Source organism: Astatotilapia calliptera, chromosome 7 (genome assembly GCF_964374335.1).
Source record: "Astatotilapia calliptera chromosome 7, fAstCal68.1, whole genome shotgun sequence".
Classification (NCBI taxonomy): Eukaryota; Metazoa; Chordata; class Actinopteri; order Cichliformes; family Cichlidae; genus Astatotilapia; species Astatotilapia calliptera.
In genome coordinates this window covers 40,253,963-40,275,182 of record NC_137428.1, presented here as the reverse complement: position 1 = coordinate 40,275,182, position 21,220 = coordinate 40,253,963, and the positions used below count along the sequence as shown (strand labels likewise).

The following is a 21,220-nucleotide window of genomic DNA, read 5'->3' as shown; positions in this document are numbered from 1 at the left end:
GCATGAGGATATCACCAGGTAAACTCGCCACATTTTTATACATTTTGTTGTTCAACAGCATCAAGACTGACGGAGTGTGTTTGAGACAACCTCACAAGTGTCACAGATGACACATTTGGCGTTTTTTTTGCTGGTTTGTCGGTAGGAGCTCCTGAAACGCAAGACTGCCACACATCTGTTCGACCAACGCCAGTTGATCTAAACGCCAGTAGATCTGGAACACTGTGAGGTCAGCTGCGGGTCACCCGATCATCTACATCATAACACATAAGGAATCGCAGTTTCCTCCGGGTGTGGTCTCCCAGAAATCCTCCTCATCAGCCGGGAACGGTGATGAATATGTCCGCGGCTGTCAGGCGGAAGTCAGGACTTCCTGTCTGTGATTGGGTCTGCGGTTACAGCTCCTTGTAGCTGCGACACACTGAGAGCCTGTATCATCACTGGGAGCTGTTTACACACCTCTGTAGCATAGGGGTGCAGGGAGGAGGAGGGTGCAGAGGGGCATAAGTGCACATCTGGGTAACCTGCACATCTGTGGAGCCCCATTAATGCTGAATGAGGTTTAAGATCAACATGTGTGATCTGACCAGAGGCAAGAACAGTCACTCAGACTGTCTGACTCCCTCACAGGTTAACTGTATGTTAGTGAGGCCTGACACAGTGATGGTTGCTACTTACCTGAGTCTGAGCCTCTGCAATAGCATATCCACTCTCCTTACTCTTCTGGGAGGTCACTGAGGCATTCCCGGCATTACAGGGTGGGCTGTGGACACAAATGTAAAACCACAGGGCCTACACACATTAACACACACATAGGCCGGACACACAAACTATAAGCCTGTTTAACAACAGTGATATGTTAAACACACATTCACTGAGGCTACATCGGTTGAGTCTGAGCTCATTCCTTCAGCTCATTCCTGCTTGTTGGTTCATCACTGATCATGTGACTTTTCACAACACCAATGGTCTTTTTGGGGACAGATAAAAAATCTTCACATGTTACCCCTGGTCCTTCAGCTGTTCACATAAGGAAGAAATCTGTAGAAATAAAAATAAAATGAAGTGCAAGTGTGAGAAACATCAAGAGAGGCACAAGTCCTGCAGCACAGACTGATGTCACAGCTGTGTGGACACTTTGGTTTTATTGATGGTAATCTCATCTGAGAGAAGATCTCTGACCTTTATACCATCACGAGGAGGATCACATGACCACAGACAGAGAAGCCCAGCTTCCTCTTAAAGCGTTTGCCTCTTCTTCCTCAGAGTCAAAGTTTCTGAATGGATCTGTGGTTATTAAAACAGAAACAGCTAGGTGGCAGATGTTTGCAGCTTGAGAGGAAACGTGAGGCAGAGCAGGTGTGTTTGTTTCAGTAGGACGTCAGAACATTAGACATGCTGTAAAAAAAAAAAAAAAAAAAAAATACAAAGCAAGCTAAAAGGAACATCTGCAGGCAGTGCCTGTCAGCACTGACAGGGAAATATGTTTTTCATGATTGAACAGTTGAACCTGGACAGAAGTCAGAGAGTGACACAAGGTGTGAGGTAACTAATAGTGTTAGGTGGCCTCACATGTGTGGATGACAGGATGGGCCTCCATGCTTTCTTAGAGTACATTAAGAAATAAACCTCTGACAGAAACTCTGGAGCAATAATCCGCTGCATCAACAGTTAAATCTTCATCCATAGACAGAATCCAACTCCCTGGCTGGGCTTGCAGTAGGCAGCAAAGAGCTTTGCACTGCTTTGTGGCTCTTTGTGAGTTCAATACAGGAGCTCATCACCCAGCATAGTCCCGGTGGAGTTTATCCACCGAAGAAGACTGAGAGCAACCTGACCACCAAGCTGGAAGGAAGGGTCGGCTTTAGCAGGGACTGAACTTTCAAAATAAGGGTTAGGCTTAAAAAACCTGAGTGGAATCCAGCTGTTTGTTGTAATAACCACAGATACATTCAGAAACTTTGACTTTGAGGAAGAAGAGGCAGAGTCAAAAGTGGGCAGCTCACCCAGGTGATGTCATTTAGAATAGAATAGAATAGAATTCAACTTTATTGTCATTGCACATGCACAGGTACAGGGCAACAAAATGCAGTTTGCATCCATCCAGAAGTGCTTTAGTGATATAGATATATTACAATATATATTAGCAATAATATAGATATGTGAGTATATTACAGAAATGGGTCTATTATGGTATGTTATAATGTACACGGTATGAAGTATGTTATGAATATGCTATAAGTGTAAGTATGTACAGGCTGTAGTGAGTACAAGCTATGTACAGGCTATGAACAGGATATAAATATGAAAAACTATACAGAAATCTGAGATATACAGCTATACAGAAATGTGAACTGTGCAGGTTATAAACAGTTGTGGAATTGAAAATTATTGTATGTACAGAATGATTATTTACACAGAACTATACAGTAGTGCAGTTAAGATAAGTGAGATATGTGGATAATTTCTACAGAGGCTATATAAAGTGCTAGTGGTTGTGAGTGGTGGTTCAGTCCATGTTATTATTGTGTGTCTGAGGGTACAGTTTTCCATTTTGTGTGTGTGTGTGTGTGTGTGTGTGTGTGTGTGTGTGTGTGTGTGTGTGTGTGTGTGTGTGTGTGTGTCCAGTCCATGTGTTAACGTGGGTCAGATGTCAGGAGGCAGAGTTCAGGAGTAGGGCTGCCACGATTAGTCGACTAGTCACGATTACGTCGACTATCAAAATCGTCGACGACTGATTTAATAGTCGACGCGTCGTTTGAAGCTTTGTAAGATCCCAAAAGACGCAGGAATAAGTAGTAGGATTTAAGAGTGTAATAACGGACTGAAACAGAAGATGGCAGCACTGCATGTACAAGGACGCCAGCTGCCGTTAAACCCCGAAGAAGAAGAAGCAGCTGTGTCCCAGAATTCATAGCGCAGCCCAGCTCAGTTTACAACAATGGCGGCAGCTAGTTAGTTTTAATGTTACTCTTATTATTCTTTCTGGGTCACAAAATAAACGTTTAACATATTTTCAGGCGAGAATGTAGCTGTGTAAACCTCAAATATCGGCTCAGTTTATCAAGACACCGCATATTTTCAAAAGCGCTCCGACGTTTTCGGAGACGTCTGTTACCCACTAGCGCCGTGAGAGCACCGGACTCCTGGCAAATCATTTTCAAACCCACCGCCGTCTTTCGCTACTCAGGTTAAACATGATATATAAGTCACTTAGATAACTTAAAAATGTTATTGTTTGGCTTTCTTTAGTATTTTATTTGTTCCTGAGTGAATCGGTTTGGCTGAGATGAAAGTTATAGTTTCTACACAACTGAATAAACATCAAGCAGACAGCTGATTATCAGAAGTGTGAGATGCTCGAGAATTTACTCCGGTGTCCTGTTATATTTTAGATAGCAAGGAGTTTATTAAATTTTAATGAAATTTGCAGATTGTTTCGGTGAAGTTTAATAAACTATCATCTTGTCTTTATTTTTAGTTAGCACAGATCTTAAACACTTAAAGCTGTAAGCTAATGATAGTTATATAAGAGCAGATGCTGCTGGTGCAATAAGCTGTACGTCCAATGGATGATGATCTGATTAGTCGACTAATCGCAAAAATAATCTGTGACTAGTCGACTATCAAAATAATCGTTTGTGGCAGCCCTATTCAGGAGTCTGACAGCTGTGGGGAAGAAGCTGTTCAGGTACCTGGTTGTCTTAGTCCGGTGGCTCCTGTAGTGCCTCCCAGAGGGCAGGAGGGTGAAGAGTCCATGTGATGGAGTAGCCAGTGATGGTGCTAGAGGGAACACAGAGATGATGTAAAGCTTTGCATAAAGACCCAACGGTTCGTCCAAAGGCTTCTGCACACTTCACCCAGTGAACGTGACCGAATCCTGAGGAAACATCACAGCAGACTTGCTGGCTCTGAGTTTGATGACCCTGCTACGTAACCCCGGTCCCTTGCTGAGGAAAACTGCTGTTTCCCGTGTCGCTTGTTGGAACCTCCATCCCCCAACTTTTCAAAGAAACCACACAAAGAGTCTTTCAGGGCAGGTCGGCGTGCCTCTGCTCATCGGTGCACGTCTGTCCTGATTCTCTGAGATGGCGGTCATCATTATTGTGTTAGACAGCAGTTACTGGCAGCTAACCTAATAACCAACCAACAGCAGCTCCTTTATTGTCACTGTCTGCAGTCAGACTTTCCCACAAAGGTTTAGTGTGAATATTTTTCATTTTTCCAGCTTTCTGCAGGTAATGTGGAGATGATCGTCGAGCCTGACAGATGTGTGCTCTGCTCAAGAGCGCTTCAGATCTCCCACAAATAATGAGACTAAAATCCATCACAGAGCCAACAGATGTAGCATTTGAAGATTCAAAAGTGATTAATGCTTCGTTACAGTTTTTTACAGCCGCTAGGACACATTTCACAATACTTAGGTCACTTTTGAAAAACTCTTCACACAATCCTCCTAACTGACCGTCAGCTTGGCAAAGCAGCTCGTTTCACATTCAAAATGCACTACAACTACCAAAACACTTCATTCAGGTCTCAAATAAACTCATTCTTCCAGAACACTAGCAAAGGTTGACAGCGGACAAACACACTTTGTCACCCACAAAACAATGATCTAAAAAACACTAACAACATGTAGCATTACACAGTGTTTTCTTGTGTAAAACAAGGACACATCTCTGTTTATAATTTCAATATATGTTACTGGAATGAATCAGACATCATGCAGAATTCGTTAATATTTGTTTATGTATTTTTATTTTTTTGCACTAAGTAATCCCAAAATACAAGAATTTGTATACACACCATCCACTGATACACATACAATAGTAATGCTAATCTACTCGGTCTTCTCCATTTGGCCACAGGTTCTCATCCACATCACATCTTATGTCATCTAGGGCAACACACCTAGGAAATAATCTTCTGGCATGCCAGAATTGAAGGAGTTGAAAGATTGAAGGAGTAACATCTGTGTAGATGTTCATCTACAAAGAGAATCAGCTGTGGCTGGTTAAACTGCATTTTTAGATTTAAAATATGTTTCACTAAAATATTGCTGTTGAATTTTTCTGTCTTTTTAAGTTTTGCATTGTGTTATTGTTTTGGCCATAAGTTTAACAGTTTTGAAAACAGTATGTAAGTTGTTAAGATTCAATATTGAGGAAGGGTACAAGAGGTGATCGAAGAATAACCACACCGATCCGGCCGGGTGAAGTCAAACGATGATTTTAATGAATACACGCGTGGGAAGACACTCTGTACGCAGACAGCCAGTAGTCTTCAACTTAATCAAAGCATGAACAGATATTTTATAGCATCAGGGTTTGTTTACTGACGCCCCTTCATACGTCACAGACACATTTTATACATAGATCAGATCAACATCATCATGACTTTTCACCCAGAAAATCATCTCCTATTTTCATGGCTTGGTACTTTCCGTTCTTATCTTAAAATGAATTGTTCCTCTTTCTTGTCGAGACAACAAGAAACGGTTCCTCTTTTACCGAGACAATTTTGTAGTTACAGCCAAACATAACTAACCTCTTCCTCTAAATAAATCTAATTTAAAGTGTGTGTGTGTGTGTGTGTGTTGACCTCACATGCTCTTTCTCAATTCACCTGTTGCACTTCTGACCTTTTACCAGACCAGAAGCTCACTGAGACTATGTGTATGTCTTCTACTAAATAAATGTTTTAATCAAGAACCTCTACTAAAACCTTAATATAAAATGATAAAGCTATCTGTTACATTGTTAAAGCCTCGTCTTAGCCTGCGGCTCAAAATAACTTCCTGCTTCTTTCTGCATACAACTTCCTGTCAGCCTGCAACTCAGTCTTTCTGAAAGAGACACTGTCTAAACCTTGGAATGCAATATCCATGCTGCAAATTATATTATTAATGCAATAACAATTATTTAACAATAGCAGTAAAATAATTTCCCTCCTCGACACTCCCCCTTTTGACCTCTGAAAACCAGAGGTCACAATACATTGTGTCCTCACGCAGACCCTTCTCTGGTGGTCTCGAACCTCGAGATCTCCAGGATCCTCGCCCCTCCTGTGGTCGCCGAGATCAGTCTTCTGCAAAGGAAACAAAACACCTTTTCTTGCATCTCCCTAACTTATCCTATCTGGGACTCTTTAATTAAAAGCCTGATCCTAATTATCTTCTTAACTTATTGACTTGTATTTATGTATACTCTTCAACGTTACTCATCACTTTAAACTCTTTGAGCCCTGCTTTCACGTCCAGTTGCTCGCTCTATTTTCCCTTATCTGATCATCAACATCCTGTGCACAAATTGTCGCTGCTGCAAGTTAATCTACTCCAAAAGAAAACAACCACTTTAATCAATTAAGTTCAAGCATATAAGCAATTACTCCTGTATACATTTCATCATAGCTAAATGCTGCCTTGAAACAACTCCTATGTGTTAACACTAACTTCATTTTAAAACCTCACATTTCCTATGTTATCACCTGTTTCGGTATAGCCTTTTTATTTCATTTTGCTCCTTTTAATGTAACAATACCTCCTAATTCTAGTTTATCAGACTTAACCAAAATATATGCTTTCCTTCCTCTTTGGTCCTTCTTTAAGTTCAGTTAAAAGCTAAATGAATTTAAGGCCTTTTGCCTGGAATCAATACTGTCATGTGTGTTTCTTAACTCTGTGTCTGTAAGCGTGTGCAATCCTTCATGAACTCATATTATCCTCACAGTAGATTGGCTAATCATAGCGCTAGCCAAAGGCTCGTGACCCTCCAGAGACAAATTTGAGCCACAACTCCTTTAAAAGCACAAAATGCAATATGTATAAAAATCATTTCTATTTATAAGCTCCCCCTTTTATCCTAAAAATACCTCCTATGTAATATCTGTATGTGTAAGCCTACATTATAACCACTTCTTCTAAAGATCAAAAAATCAAACCTGTTCTACCCCTTCAACCCTCACTAATTTTCCCTCTAAGATTTATTCACAGCTTTGAAAAACTGGCATTGTATCTTCTAAACAGGATTCATGGTCCTGGGCCATGTTGGCCCAGCATTCTTGGTTCCTTGTATTTTCGCTCCTTATTTAGGCCAGGTTTTCTGAGGTGTCCTGTTGTGGTGTTCCCTAAGTGTTTTTTCCCTTTGTGACTCTTACCCCCTTGTGCCCCTCTGTCTATTTATGAGCTCTCGTCTCTCTTTGTGTTTATTCCATGTTTCCCCCAGCCTGTTATGTCTGTGTTCTCCCCGTGCTCTGGGTGTATTTAAGTTGTGTCTTCTGATATTGTAGTTCCTGGTTCGTCTATATTGTTTCCCCTCGGTCTCCCTGCGTCTCTTGTGTATTTCCCCGGACCTCCCTGCATCCTCGTTTCTGGTTTGTGTTATTAGCTTACCCAGTTTTCCGGTTTCTTGTTTTTCCACCAGTGCTGTTTTGTGCCCACCGTTGTAAATAAATATTCACCTGCACCAGAGCTGCCGCCTTTTGGGTCCTTTTCTACAACTCCACACGGCTTGCCTCGCAAACCGTGACAAGTTCACTTTTAATCCTTTAACCTTAACTTAAAAATACCAGTTTCAGTTTTACCATATCCAAATGATCAAAAACCCAAAAGGTCCTAAAATGATCCTAAATTATTAAGCAATTAAATTATTAAACCCTAAACCCCCCTTTATCTTGATACATTTCATGTGTCAAGATACTATACAAAACTTAAAACTGCTCAGTTTTCCCCACTCATGATCCAATCTATGTCATAAAAATAAACTTAAAACAGAACAGTTATCAGTCATGTGTTTCTACAATTAATGGTAACTGAGTTACATCAAAAAATATTTCCCCTTTAGCATTTGGCATTCTCCCAACAATATACTATAATCTCATAATCTAACCCCACCTAATAAAACAAAACAGAAATTTTCTCTGGTAAAAACAAATTGTTTGTCCACATTTATTCACCCTCACATTCACTCACATGCAGTCACACCATATATTTGCTGATAGTGGAGCTTCCCGCACGATCAGATACTCCACCCTCAGCAAAATGAGCTCAGTCATTTTTATTTTCCATAGGGAAATATTTCTTTATGCTTTTGGACTGGATTGACTCGCATAAAATCCTTTTTACAGGGACTTACGACCTTGATCAGTCCCCACAGGTAGCTCTCCTCAGCCAATTGTAATCTGGAAAGCCCCCTTATATTTGCTCCTCCCGAGAACTTTCAGCGCCGTTATTCACTGTTGCAGGCCTGCTTAAAACAGAAATGAAAAAAAATAGAGCTGATTGTTAGCTCATAAAAACAAAACAAAATCACCTGACAGGTTTTCTTTAAGTGCACTGTTACAAAATAATGGGCCCAATTTTAGACATGTCCATGTTTCCTAAAACTCCCTCTATTAAAAACAAAAATAACAACAACAACCTACCTGACAGAATCAACCCATCACCACAACAACCTTAAACACACAAATCTTGCCACCACATAATTTCACCTCCTCAATACACCAAAAGTCTCATTAAAACCACTCAATTTGCACACAAAAATCACCCCCTTATGCTCTATAACATACTTCAATTCAGCATAAAACCCCCTTACGACATCATATAATCACTAAACTATAAATTTCCTACCCCAATCTGCACTTCTCGTCTCTGCTATGCTTCCTCTTCCTGAAAGTCACAGTCACACACACACTCCAGCTAATTTGCATACTGAGTCATCTCTCAAGAAGCTGTAACAACAGAAACATATGTTTAAACATTCCCAACTCATTAAATCATTTTATTTCTTCCAACAGTGATCACTAGTGTTGATCACTCAGTACGAGAGCACTCCTAAGTCACTCTTTTTTAAAACTACTTTAATCCCTTTTTCGTTTTCATAACTCCCTTTGTCATATGGCTTATTCTATTCCTCAATTACAAACTCAAATGTATTTTATTAAACATTCACACCCTTGTATCATTCATACAAAATAGCAAGCTGTTCTTCATTGCCTATGTTTGTGTTCTTAGCTAGGTTTAATCAGTGTCTATGCATTAAACTCCATGAGCTTGTCTTGTCTTGTCTTTATAAGTTTAATGCATTTTCTGTTTGTGTGTGTGAATTTGCATATGGTGCTTTTACAGTGTGTCAGACTCCTTCATAATTTTGCCTTTAAACAGTCAATTTTCTCCTCCCCAAATTTACTAACCCAAATTCTGATTTCCTACCTTAAATAGCAGCATTCCTTGTCCTCAGCCAGAAGGTAGGGCTCCACTTGCCACTTTCCACCTCCACCCTAGCCCAGCGGTCTTACCCGTCAGGTCCGAGAGTATTCGTGACTGTGCCTGCCTTAGGTTGTCCCAGGGTTTCGAGGTGGGATCTTACCCGTCATGGGCTATCCAGCCTTCCATACTCGCCTGATACGGGGCCCAAGTGGGCAGGGGAGGGAACACACTGGCTCTGGGAATTAAAGGAATGTAAGCTGCTTCCTTCATTGCATCTTATGTTAAACTATCTCTATAATAAGCTATCTCAATTCTGACTCCTTCCTAGAATAATTTCACATATGGCACTTTGTGTATGTGTGTTTTCTATTCATTAATGTAATTGTCAGTTATTTTCTCTCTTCATTTTACTTTATTTATCTGTTTGTTTGTAACGTTCTACTTTAGTTCTGCTAAACCTTGATGTAAAAAACAATACTCCCTTATTTCACGCACACACTCTGCATTTTGCCTACGCACACACTTCTCTCTCAGACTTCCTCTGTTCACACATCACCTTGCACTCACTCTACTATCAACTTTCATAGTGTTATTATTATTTAGTATTTTGTACACCTCACACAGAATCATTCAAATCGAGTACTCACAGCATTCACATCACAACCTTCAACTTTCACTTTCGATCCTGCAAGACGCAGAGATGGACATCTCCTTCACCTAACATAAAACTAAATTACCATATCAACATACAATTACTGAAATTCAAACTCAAATACACCATCTGTTTTAATAAAGTCAAAGAGTAAACAGGTGTACCAAGTGTATGTACTTATGTGTTTTAAACTGAAAGAAAAAGAAACTCAAAACTCTCATAACATCACTCATGCATCTCTTAAATTAAAAACACTTTCAAACTTTAAAACCTCCTACTTTACATCACCAAAGAAATACCTCTCACACCTTCATTCATCATTCAAAACCTTCTAGTCACCGCATTCACACTTAAACTGTGACTAGAGTTGAAGAATATAACTCAAAACACAATTTCCTAAGAGTATTTTAGACATGCTTGTCATAATCAAAAAAGCAAGTAAAAAACAAACAAACAAAAAATTGAAACCTCCATTAATTCTCACCGCACACACAAGAAATTGAAAAAATAAAACCCACCAGCAGCTAATGCTGGAGAACAGTTACTACTGAAAGTCATGTGTTAGTCTTAAGTATATACAGTGCACTCAATATATTTATATATCTACATCCAAACTCAATCAATTACTATACATCCACTACGGCAACTCAAAACTTTATTTATAGTCCTTTGCTAAACATAAATGGCATTTTAAACACACACTCTACAATGTTTGCAGCAGTATTTGTAAAACCAACTGTGGCTTAAACAGTTCACTGCTTACTCATTTGCATTTTCACTCACACACACACCTCCAAAAATAGCAGCAGGCAGTCAGTGCATTACTGACTCGACACACAGAGATCTCTTATTACAAAGACGTCTTATATTTACAACTACTGTCAGATCTGTCAGCTTTAGCGCCTAACCAATTTAGACAAATTTAAAATAACCGCCCACCAATTAACCAGTATCAAGACTTTAACTGTTTCTGGCCTCATTTCTAAAATCCCTAACTCAATTTAAAAGCGTCAACCAACCCAAACTTTGCCTGAAGCTCTATTTTTGGCATTTCACAGCCAAGGCTTACCTCGAAGTGTTAAGTTAAAGTTACACGCCCGAAGACCAACTTCTCCTGTCCAAAAAAGCGCAGATACCGTTGCAAACGGTAAGGAGACTCTAACTCCTAGCTTAATTCCGGGATGCCCTGTACCCCACAGCTAAACCACACTGAACTAACCCTCTTCGCCGAGAGGTCAATGTCGCGCGTCCACGACAAGGAGGGAGCGTAACCTCCGGGCTCTGCGCTTCCTAGCAGACTCGAACTGCCGTTCTAGAATAATTTAGAATATTTTGAAACAACAATCAACACCCGAAACAAGTGTATAACTGAGGCAGGTGCAACCTAGTGGCCAATTTGACCGCTCAGGTCCACTCTTATGACCAAATTTGGACTCTAACCAACACAATAACCAATTCCCTACCAACTACTTGAGACTCTAACTCAATTTCTTTGGGACTTCAACCCATTATTTAAACTTTTCTTATCAGACTCTTAACTACTTTCATTTCTTCTTAGCAGAACTCTAACTGCTTCAACTCATGAGATTTTCATCAAAATCAAAACAGACATCCACCAGTAACTTCAGTGAGTAGACTTAAATTTTATCATGTCCAATTTGGCACACTTTGGAAATAATTCAACAGGTAGTGCCTTACCTTTTGGATAAGCCGGCTTATGCCCACTCACTTAGACCACTGGAATTCACGTCTGCCCGTCAGACCACCCAAGACCCCGGATTTCTCCGTCCAAACCTCCAACTCTCCTTCCCCAATAACCGGACGAGCCCCCAAATGTTAAGATTCAATATTGAGGAAGGGTACAAGAGGTGATCGAAGAATAACCACACCGATCCGGCCGGGTGAAGTCAAACGATGATTTTAATGAATACACGCGTGGGAAGACACTCTGTACGCAGACAGCCAGTAGTCTTCAACTTAATCAAAGCATGAACAGATATTTTATAGCATCAGGGTTTGTTTACTGACGCCCCTTCATACGTCACAGACACATTTTATACATAGATCAGATCAACATCATCATGACTTTTCACCCAGAAAATCATCTCCTATTTTCATGGCTTGGTACTTTCCGTTCTTATCTTAAAATGAATTGTTCCTCTTTCTTGTCGAGACAACAAGAAACGGTTCCTCTTTTACCGAGACAATTTTGTAGTTACAGCCAAACATAACTAACCTCTTCCTCTAAATAAATCTAATTTAAAGTGTGTGTGTGTGTGTGTGTGTTGACCTCACATGCTCTTTCTCAATTCACCTGTTGCACTTCTGACCTTTTACCAGACCAGAAGCTCACTGAGACTATGTGTATGTCTTCTACTAAATAAATGTTTTAATCAAGAACCTCTACTAAAACCTTAATATAAAATGATAAAGCTATCTGTTACATTGTTAAAGCCTCGTCTTAGCCTGCGGCTCAAAATAACTTCCTGCTTCTTTCTGCATACAACTTCCTGTCAGCCTGCAACTCAGTCTTTCTGAAAGAGACACTGTCTAAACCTTGGAATGCAATATCCATGCTGCAAATTATATTATTAATGCAATAACAATTATTTAACAATAGCAGTAAAATAATTTCCCTCCTCGACAAAGTACATGCAAAATGTCCTGTACGTACAAAGATTTTTGGCAGTTGTTGTGTCTGAGTGAGAAGATAATTCATGAAATTTGAGAGATGTAGTCATTGAATGCATTTTGTGCCAAAACAATGATAACTGATCCTCAGTTTAGCCCACATAGACTTCTGTTGTGCTCACTGTGTGAGGAGTTTTGCAAAAGTGACCTAAGTATTGAGAAATGTGTCCTAGCGTCTGTAAAAAACTGTAAAGTGACCACGCCAGTGTTTCTGTCCACCTGCTGCAGGTTTGTGTCAGTGCCTGCTGACGGGAGCGCAGCAGGATGAGTGGGGCGGCGCTCGGCATCGAGATCGTAGTGGTGTTTTTTTTGGCGCTGTTCCTGCTGCACCGATATGGAGACTTCAAGAAGCAGCAGCGCATGGTGCTGTTCGGCACGCTGCTGGCCTGGTACCTGTGCTTCCTCATCGTCTTCATCCTGCCTCTGGACGTCAGCACGGTCAGTATGACACACAGCATCAAACTGAGATCCCTCCAAAGTCCTCAGAGGTGTTCAAGCCTTCCATTCACGAAGCTCCTCAGGACTTTGATGGTTTCTGTCTAGTAGGGCTGCCACAAACGATTATTTTGATAGTCGACTAGTCACCGATTATTTTTGCGATTAGTCAACTAATCAGATCATGGATCTGCTCTTATATAACTATCATTAGCTTACAGCTTGAAGTGTTTGTGCTAACTAAAAATAAAGACAAGATGATAGTTTATTAAATTTTAATGAAATTTGCAGATTGTTTCAGTGAAGTTTAATAAACTCCTTGCTATCTAAAATATAACAGGACACTGGAGTATATTCTCGAGCATCTCACACTTCTGATAATCAGTTGTCTGCTTGACGTTTATTCAGCTGTGTAAAAACTATAACTTTCATCTCAGCTAAACCGATTCACTCAGGAACAAATAAAATACTAAAAAAATCCAAACAATAACATGTTTAAGTTATCTAAGTGACTTATATATCATGTTTAACCTGAGTAGCGAAAGACGGCGGTAGGTTTGAAAACGATCTGCCGGGAGTCCGGTGTCCTCACGGCTCTAGTGAGCCTTGCCCCCGGCTAACTATCGAGCTGGTGGGTAACAGACGTCTCCAAAAACGTCGGAGCGCTTTTGAAAATATGTGGTGTCCTGATAAACTGAGCCGATATTTGAGGTTTACACAGCTACATTCTCGCCTGAAAATATGTTAAACGTTTATTTTGTGACCCAGAAAGAATAATAAGAGTAATATTAAAACTTACTAGCTGCCGCCATTGTTGTAAACTGAGCTGGGCTGCGCTATGAATTCTGGGACACAGCTTCTTCTTCTTCTTCTTCTTCGGGGTTTAACGGCAGCTGGCATCCTTGTACATGCAGTGCTGCCATCTTCTGCTTCAGTCCGTTATTACACTCTTAAATCCTGCTATTATTCCTGCGTCTTTTGTGATCTTACAAAGCTTCAAACGACGCGTCGACTATTAATTCAGTCGTCGACGATTTTGATAGTCGACGTAATCGTGACTAATCGACTAATCATGGCCCTACTGTCTAGTTGTTCTTTGTCATTTTTGAGATTCTTTTGTTTTTTAATATAACATCTTTAACTTTTATGACATTTCATAGAGAAGCCTTATGAGCTCCTGTGGACTTCAAGCACATCTGTTACACAACAAAAGATTACTGTTTTATACGGCTCTGATGTAAATGTCAGATTTCGACTTCCATATGTGTGGAAAAGATCTTTACATGTTTGATTTCATTCAGTGAATGTGTGTCAGCGTACGTTTGTCTGTCTGCTGCTTACAGACAATCTACAGGCAGTGTGAGCAGGACCACAAGGAGCAGGCGTCTGTTCCCGCCCTCGTCTCACCGCTGTCCAATCGCACTATAGTAAACACAACCGCTGCACCCACAAAAAGGTTTGAATGCTGTGCGTGCGTGTGTGATTTCAGGGTAAAGGTTGAAACCTCTGCAGTGAGTTTTCTGGAAATTTGTTGGTGATTAACAGGAAGTATTTGACATAATTCATAATTCAGGGACAGAGAGCTGAACCCAAACAACACATCCACTCAGTATGTCCTCTGTGATCTGGACATGAAGGCATTTCAAGTCGTTAATGATCTTTTCACACAGAGAGTCAGAGCAGAAGACAGAGCAGGATTTGAAGCGACTCCTTCTTATTGAACTTGAGTAAATGTACTTTGAAACTCAGGCGGCTTTTCTTAGAGAGACCTGAGTGTGTTACAAAAAATGTGACTAAAAGAAGTGTTGTCTTAGTAAATAAAACCAGATAACATCAGCAGGTTTCTGAACTCCTGATTGTGTTTCCTCTCAGTGTACGAACGCTGTGCCACAAGCCGTGGAGCTACATCCCTGATGGCATCATGCCAGTGTTCTGGAGGGTGGTGTACTGGACGTCTCAGTGCCTCACGTGGTCAGTACGAGCCCGAGTCTCCTCATGAAACCTCCACATGCTGAGTTTTTGTGTTTTAAAGGTTTTCTTGTGTCGTCAGGCTGCTGCTGCCCTTCATGCAGTCGTACGCTCGCTCCGGAGGCTTCTCCATCACCGGGAAGATCAAAACGGCACTGATTGAGAACGCCATTTATTACGGGACATACCTGCTCATTTTCGGCTCTTTGCTCATTTACGTGGCCGTTCATCCTGAGTTGCGCCTCTCCTGGTGAGTGGACCCTGAGGAAGAACCCCCTTTTTTTGTTTTGTTTTGTCCTGTCTGTGAAGAGAAAGACAGGACAAAGACATGCTGTGACGATTAAATGCAGAGGGCTGTATAAACACATAATCGACTCCTAAACTCCTCCTGATTGGCTGCTGTATGGAGTTACCTGCTCTGTGTGTTACTCAGGTACGAGCTACAGACCATCGGGATCACTGCCGCCAACACCTGGGGTTTGTTCCTGCTGGTGCTGTTACTCGGGTACGGGCTGGTGGAGATCCCTCGGTCCTACTGGAACTCCTCCCGGCACGGACACTTGCTCGTCAAGACCTACTTCAAGGCATCCAAGCTGATGACGGAGAAGGCGGATGCAGAAGAGAACCTGGAGGATGTCATGGAGGTAAGTGACAGCCTCCAGCAGTTACAAACATTTGGTTTAATGTTGCCGTTTTCACTGAGACGTCTGTTCTGCTGTAGGAGGTGAGAAAGGTCAGCGAATCCATCAAATACAACCACCCGCTGAGGAAGTACATCGACACCATCCTCAGGAAAGTACGTAGAGCGAAGCTGAGCGTGAACATGATGGGTGATAACTGTGATGTTTAAGTTCATGAGTGTGATGACGTGCTCGTGGTTTCCCTCAGTGCCCCTTGGACTACCAGGAGAAGATGGGCAGGAACATGGACGACTACGAGGACTTTGATGACAAACAGAATACGTACCCGACGGAGAAGAGCCTGGTGAAGCTTCATAAACAGGTGAGAGGATTTGACGAGTCAATCAGACTGTGCTGCCTTCTTATTGGAGGAATAAAGAGATGAAACAGATTCTAATGAAGACTCCTGATGATGTGGTGGCAGATGTTTTTGTGTTCAGTGAAAGTGTTTCTGTGTGTTTCCTGAATACCTGCACAGAGCACGTCCACCTTAAACTTTATCCACATGATAAAGCTGCTCAGTGAAGGTTGGGGGCATCAGCTAATCTTACAAAGCTCAGTCTAGTGCTGACCTTTGTTAGCCGGGGGTGAGAAGCAAACCATGATGTCAGGCTCCGTCTGTCTGAGATGGACGGACATTTTACTCCCACTGGCCCCCAAAATTTCCACCGTAACAAAGTTTCTGATGTCCATTTTAATTATGTTGCTGATGGTACATTACATGTTCATTATATTTAAAGATGTCTCTTTTTTCTGTTCTTCATATTTATTTATATACATGAGGTGGCCAGAATATTAGAAGTGCCTGAAAATGCAGAACTGAGCTGCACTGAACTGGCTTAGATTGTAAGATTCAGATCGATAAAGATATGAATCATAATCTTTGTAATCACTGCTGTCAGCTGAGCGAGAAGATAGTCCTCGTTCCACTGCAGAACATTTACAGTTACAGTGATGCTGTACAGGTGATGATTTCAAAAAAGAAGAGGATGATGATGAGATGACAATGATGTAAAAAGCGATGAAACAAGGAAAAATCTTTCTCTTTGTGCTTGTAGTTTCCTCCTCACACTGCACACAGCTGAAGTCTTCTGTTTCCTGTTCACTCTGTTTCCCCTACTCTGATGTCCGAACCTGTCGTGTGCAGGTGATCTACGCCGTGCAGAGACACAACCGGACGCGTGTGCAGTGGCAAATCCTCCTGCAGCAGGCCATCCACCTGGAGGACGTGGCCAAGAACGAGACCAGCTCCACCCACCAGTTTGTCCACAGCTTCCCTTCATCAGAGCCGGCCGGCTGGTTCAGCAGATACATCTACACCCCGACTGTAGGTGGGTGTAATGAGATCACTCCTGTAACCACCTGCACAGGTGTCCTGCTACAGTTTTCCTTTGGTTGCTGGTGGCAGTGACGTCGAAGAGTAAACACTGCCCTGTGTGTGTGTGTGTGTGTGTGTGTGTGTGTGTGTGTGTGTGTGTGTGTGTGTCACAGAGTGGTACTGGGAGTGCTTCCTGAAGCGCTGGTTTTACCGCCTCCTCTCCATCGTCCTGACTCTGTTCAGCGTGGTTGTGGTTTGGTCCGAGTGCACCTTCTTCAGCACACGGCCCGTCCTCTCGCTGTTCGCCATCTTCATCCAGTTGGCTGAGAGAGACTACAACTACCTGTACATCGAGGTGAGCCTGAGAAGACAGACGCTGGTTTACACACAAACCATCAGACACAGAGCTTCATATTTCTGTAGAGCCTCTGAAAGTGTTTAAAGGCTGCTGTGTGATGGAGTGCTGCACAGCTGAGTCTTTGTTGTTTTACAATGAAGGAAACATGACATGTGATGTGTGTTTCAGTTTCACTTTCTTTGTTGAAACACGATCACACTTCATTCAGACCTCTGATCACCTTTTGCTCTCTCTCTCCACCAGATGGCGTGCTTCATCACAATCTTCTTCCTGTGCACCTGTGTTTACTCCACCGTGTTTCGCATCAGAGTCTTCAACTACTACTATCTGGCCTCCCACCACCAGACCGACGCCTACAGCCTCCAGTTCAGCGGCATGTAAGTGACAGCAAGAATGCTTTTATTTTGAAAGGATTCTGAAAGGGACATGTTCAGGAAAGATCGCTGTAAACCAAGAGAAGACATGAGCACACATGTTTCTTTCTAGAATGTTCCTCCTCATATACAAGAAAAACATTTGTACTGTTTCAAAAAACCTCAAATTACTTAATTTTAATACCTGTTCTGTAGAAAGGATCTCCTCTTTATCTTCTTAAAGCACAGAAACTAGAGCGTTTTGTAGTGAGTCAGTGTTATTAAACAACATGTTATGTGACGCAGAAGTTCACTTGGAGGCGATGGAGGAGTTGACCTGATGGAGGTTTAGTGACTCTGTCGTGTTTTCCTCCTGCAGGCTGTTCTGTCGTCTGACTCCTCCTCTCTGTCTCAACTTCCTGGGTTTGATCCACATGGACTCGGCCATCTCCCACCAGGAAAAGCTGCAAACTGCTTACACTTCTGTAAATACCCACACTGTATGAAACCTGTGTAACACACCTGTGCTGCAGTGTCTGCCTGACTCACCTGTTGTTTGTTTGTTGGAACAGATCATGGGATCCATGCGCGTCCTCTCTTTCATTGCTAATGGCTTCTACATCTACTACCCCATGTTGATCGTCATCCTCTGCATCGCCACCTACTTCAGGTGAGATGAGTCTCTGGAGTCTTCCCTGCTGGGCGCTTCTTTAACAGTGTGGATTGGTCATGTGACAGAAGATAGTCTGAAAAGCCAGAACAGGGTTTTACATACAGAATTTGCTGCTTTTCCTTGTTGTTCATGAGTTAAACTGAAGTCTTTGAAAACAAAAAACTGGAAGAGATCCCGACGGATTAAATAATTCAGATTATAAAACCTTTGCATGTCTGGGGTGTTGGTGAGCTGTAGCATTTATAGCAGTCTTTTAGATCCTGCTTCTCTCTGCTGGTTAGTGCAGGATTAAACAGAACCATCAGGCGGTTTATTATATATGTAGTTATGTTTGTGACTCTGTGTTATAATCAATGTTCTCCTCAGTTTGGGGACTCGCTGCCTGAATCTTCTGGGCTTCCAGCAGTTTATGGATGACAGTGAAATGACCTCTGACCTGATCGACGAGGGAAAGGAGCTGATTCGCCGGGGTGAGACTGCCACCATCATCTGAATTCTCTTTGACTTTTTAACATGAAAGTAGTAAAATAGTAAAATACAATATTTTTTACAGAGAAAAGGAAGAGGCAGAGGATTGAAGATGGTGAGAACAGACGGAGGGTGAGTACCTGTTTGCTGCTTCTTTTTAGATATCAGAGAAAACTAATCACATGCATCAAAGTCCCTTTGTATATCTTATTTTAATAATATATATTTTCATTGTTTATTAAGTGCACAGACTGTAGTTTACAGCAGGTTTCCTCAGATATAATATTATATTCCAAAATAACAAAGTCAGCTGCTGGGAGAGGAAACAACACTGAAACAGGAAGTACAGAAGATGCTCATCACTGGGTTTTCTGCCTAAGATTAAAGATTGAACATCAGCGTCCCTGCAGGCCAATAACACAGAGACAGCTATTTAGAATCAGCAGATGAGGCAACTGTAGTGACAACACTGAAATGTTTGTTTTTCTGACTGTTTGATGAATGTGTGAGTGAAAGAAAGCTGATGCCAGGAGTGATGGAATCATGGCGTGACACAGATGACTCGTGTCAGAGCGCTTACACAACCCGTCACGTACAAACATGAACTGATGTCTACTGGGAAACAGCAGGAGTGAAATCCTTGTTCAAGCGTCCTGATCTGTTTGTGTTGTGTCATCTGCTGCAGGAGTGGAAGGAGCGCTACGGGAACCCGAGAGAAGACTACGCTGCGAGGAACAGGAGCAGCCACGAGATGAAGGAGACGAGCTACTCAGACACCGTGAGCTCCAGCAACAGCAGACGTAAGTCAGCAGGTGGTCGGCGCTGCTCTCTGAAGGTGTTTTTGGTGGTTTTCGGGTGACGGAGCACTTCCTGTTGTTTGAACAGAGGCTAAATATTCCCGGTCTGGGAGCCGAGCAGAGAGGGACCGCATCGAGCTGCTGCAGGACGCCGAGCCCTTGGACTTCAACGCCGAAGCGCTGACAGATGACCCGCTGGACGCTGAGTCTGGAAGGTAAGCATGGTGTCATCGTCATGGTTAGGCCACTGTGTTTGGGATGCACGTTTGAGAGTTTCCCTGTTTTCAGCTGCTGGTAATGTTTAATTCTTTAACTTTGTATTTTAATAGTTTTCAGTTTGACTGCTGTTTCATTTCAGAGTGTGTTTTTTTTTATTTTTTTATTTTTTAAATACGGATAATTATCCAGGATGAGATTCAGGAAGTTATTACAGTACAACACAAGAGTGCATAACTTAATGGCCCCAAGCCAACACAGCAGAGACGTGACACCCAAACACTCTTGTTGGTGGTACGTGGGAAGCGGTTTTCATCAGATCCTCCTGCTGACCCCTAACCTGCTGTTTTTATTGCCCCAATAGATTTAAAGAGGAGTTTCAAATTAGCACTATTGCCTCACAGCAAGAAGGTCCTGAGTTCACCATCAGGGAGTGGAGGGCGTGTGTGGAGTTTGCATGTTCTCCCTGTGTTTGCGTGGGTTCTCCCCGGGTATTCCGGCTTCCCCCACAGTCCAAAGACATGTAGTTAGTGGGGATAGGGGATAGGCTCCAGCGACCCCTGCGACCCTGAAAAGGAGAAGCAGAAGCGAATGGATGGATAGAGTTTCAAATGCAGATAACTTGACTTTGGTTGCTCATGTTTAGCTCCTGTCTGTTGGCGGGATGTAAAATGTCCGTGACCTGCAGGGTTGATGTCTGCATGCACCAGCCAGAAATATTTAAAAAAGGGTTAACTAAGGGTTAACTAACCAAAATGTTGTTAAAAAGCAAAAGGAAGAAATAATATTTAAATGTTTGGATGTTTTTTGGGTGGATTCAGTAAGAAAAGGTGAAGAAGTGGAGACAGAGAAGTGTGGATAGTTTTCCGTTTACGGAAGCGGTTGTGGGATTTATCGGGAAACTAGCGGATGACACAGCAGAAAGAACTATCATCCGAACGTTTCCCAACCAGAAGCCGTGGGTGGATAAAAACATCCGCGACACTCTGAGATCACGCACCGCTGCCTACAATGAAGGGCTTGTCTCCGGTAATATGGACCTATACAAGGCTGCGTCCTACAACGTGCGCAGCGCGGTCCGAAAGGCAAAGCGGAGCTACGGGGAAAAACTAGAGTCACAGCTACGACAGTGCGACTCTAGGAGCCTGTGGAAAGGACTGCGGACTATAACGGACTATAAACGACCAGCTTCTTCAATGATGAATGCAGATGCTTCACTGGCTGATGAGCTGAACACGTTTTATGCTCGCTTCGACGCCGCAGCAATTAAAACAACAAACGGCTGCGCGCGCTCGGAGTGCACCAGTGAAGAAAATGCATTCGTCATCACAGAGCATGCCGTGAGGAACACCTTCAGGAGGGTGAACACCAGGAAGGCAGCAGGACCAGATGCAATCCCTGGCCGG

The 21,220-nt window shown here is 42.2% G+C and overlaps 1 protein-coding gene and 1 long non-coding RNA gene across 3 annotated transcripts in view; one reads left to right on the top strand and one right to left on the bottom strand.

Annotated features, from left to right (window-relative positions):
• Positions 1-21,220, top strand: part of lmbrd2b (LMBR1 domain containing 2b) — a 29,181-nt gene that overhangs the window by 3,827 nt on the left and 4,134 nt on the right. The window contains exons 2-17 of one of the 2 annotated variants that reach the window (XM_026174657.2): positions 12,777-12,986; positions 14,327-14,439; positions 14,856-14,954; positions 15,034-15,201; positions 15,385-15,595; positions 15,673-15,747; positions 15,840-15,953; positions 16,779-16,962; positions 17,123-17,304; positions 17,551-17,684; positions 18,040-18,145; positions 18,233-18,330; positions 18,700-18,803; positions 18,887-18,933; positions 19,487-19,601; positions 19,687-19,813. In XM_026174657.2, the coding sequence (XP_026030442.1) occupies positions 12,813-12,986; positions 14,327-14,439; positions 14,856-14,954; positions 15,034-15,201; positions 15,385-15,595; positions 15,673-15,747; positions 15,840-15,953; positions 16,779-16,962; positions 17,123-17,304; positions 17,551-17,684; positions 18,040-18,145; positions 18,233-18,330; positions 18,700-18,803; positions 18,887-18,933; positions 19,487-19,601; positions 19,687-19,813 (2,051 nt within the window). In that variant the 5' untranslated portion in view covers positions 12,777-12,812. The remainder of the gene's footprint in view (positions 1-12,776; positions 12,987-14,326; positions 14,440-14,855; positions 14,955-15,033; positions 15,202-15,384; positions 15,596-15,672; positions 15,748-15,839; positions 15,954-16,778; positions 16,963-17,122; positions 17,305-17,550; positions 17,685-18,039; positions 18,146-18,232; positions 18,331-18,699; positions 18,804-18,886; positions 18,934-19,486; positions 19,602-19,686; positions 19,814-21,220) is intronic. The other variant, XM_080303664.1, reaches the window with a different exon arrangement.
• On the bottom strand, positions 5,214-12,504 carry LOC145429711 (uncharacterized). The gene is made up of 2 exons (XR_013909995.1): positions 7,351-12,504; positions 5,214-7,319 (listed from the first exon to the last, which is right to left on the bottom strand). It is a non-coding gene; the product is annotated as an uncharacterized LOC145429711 (long non-coding RNA).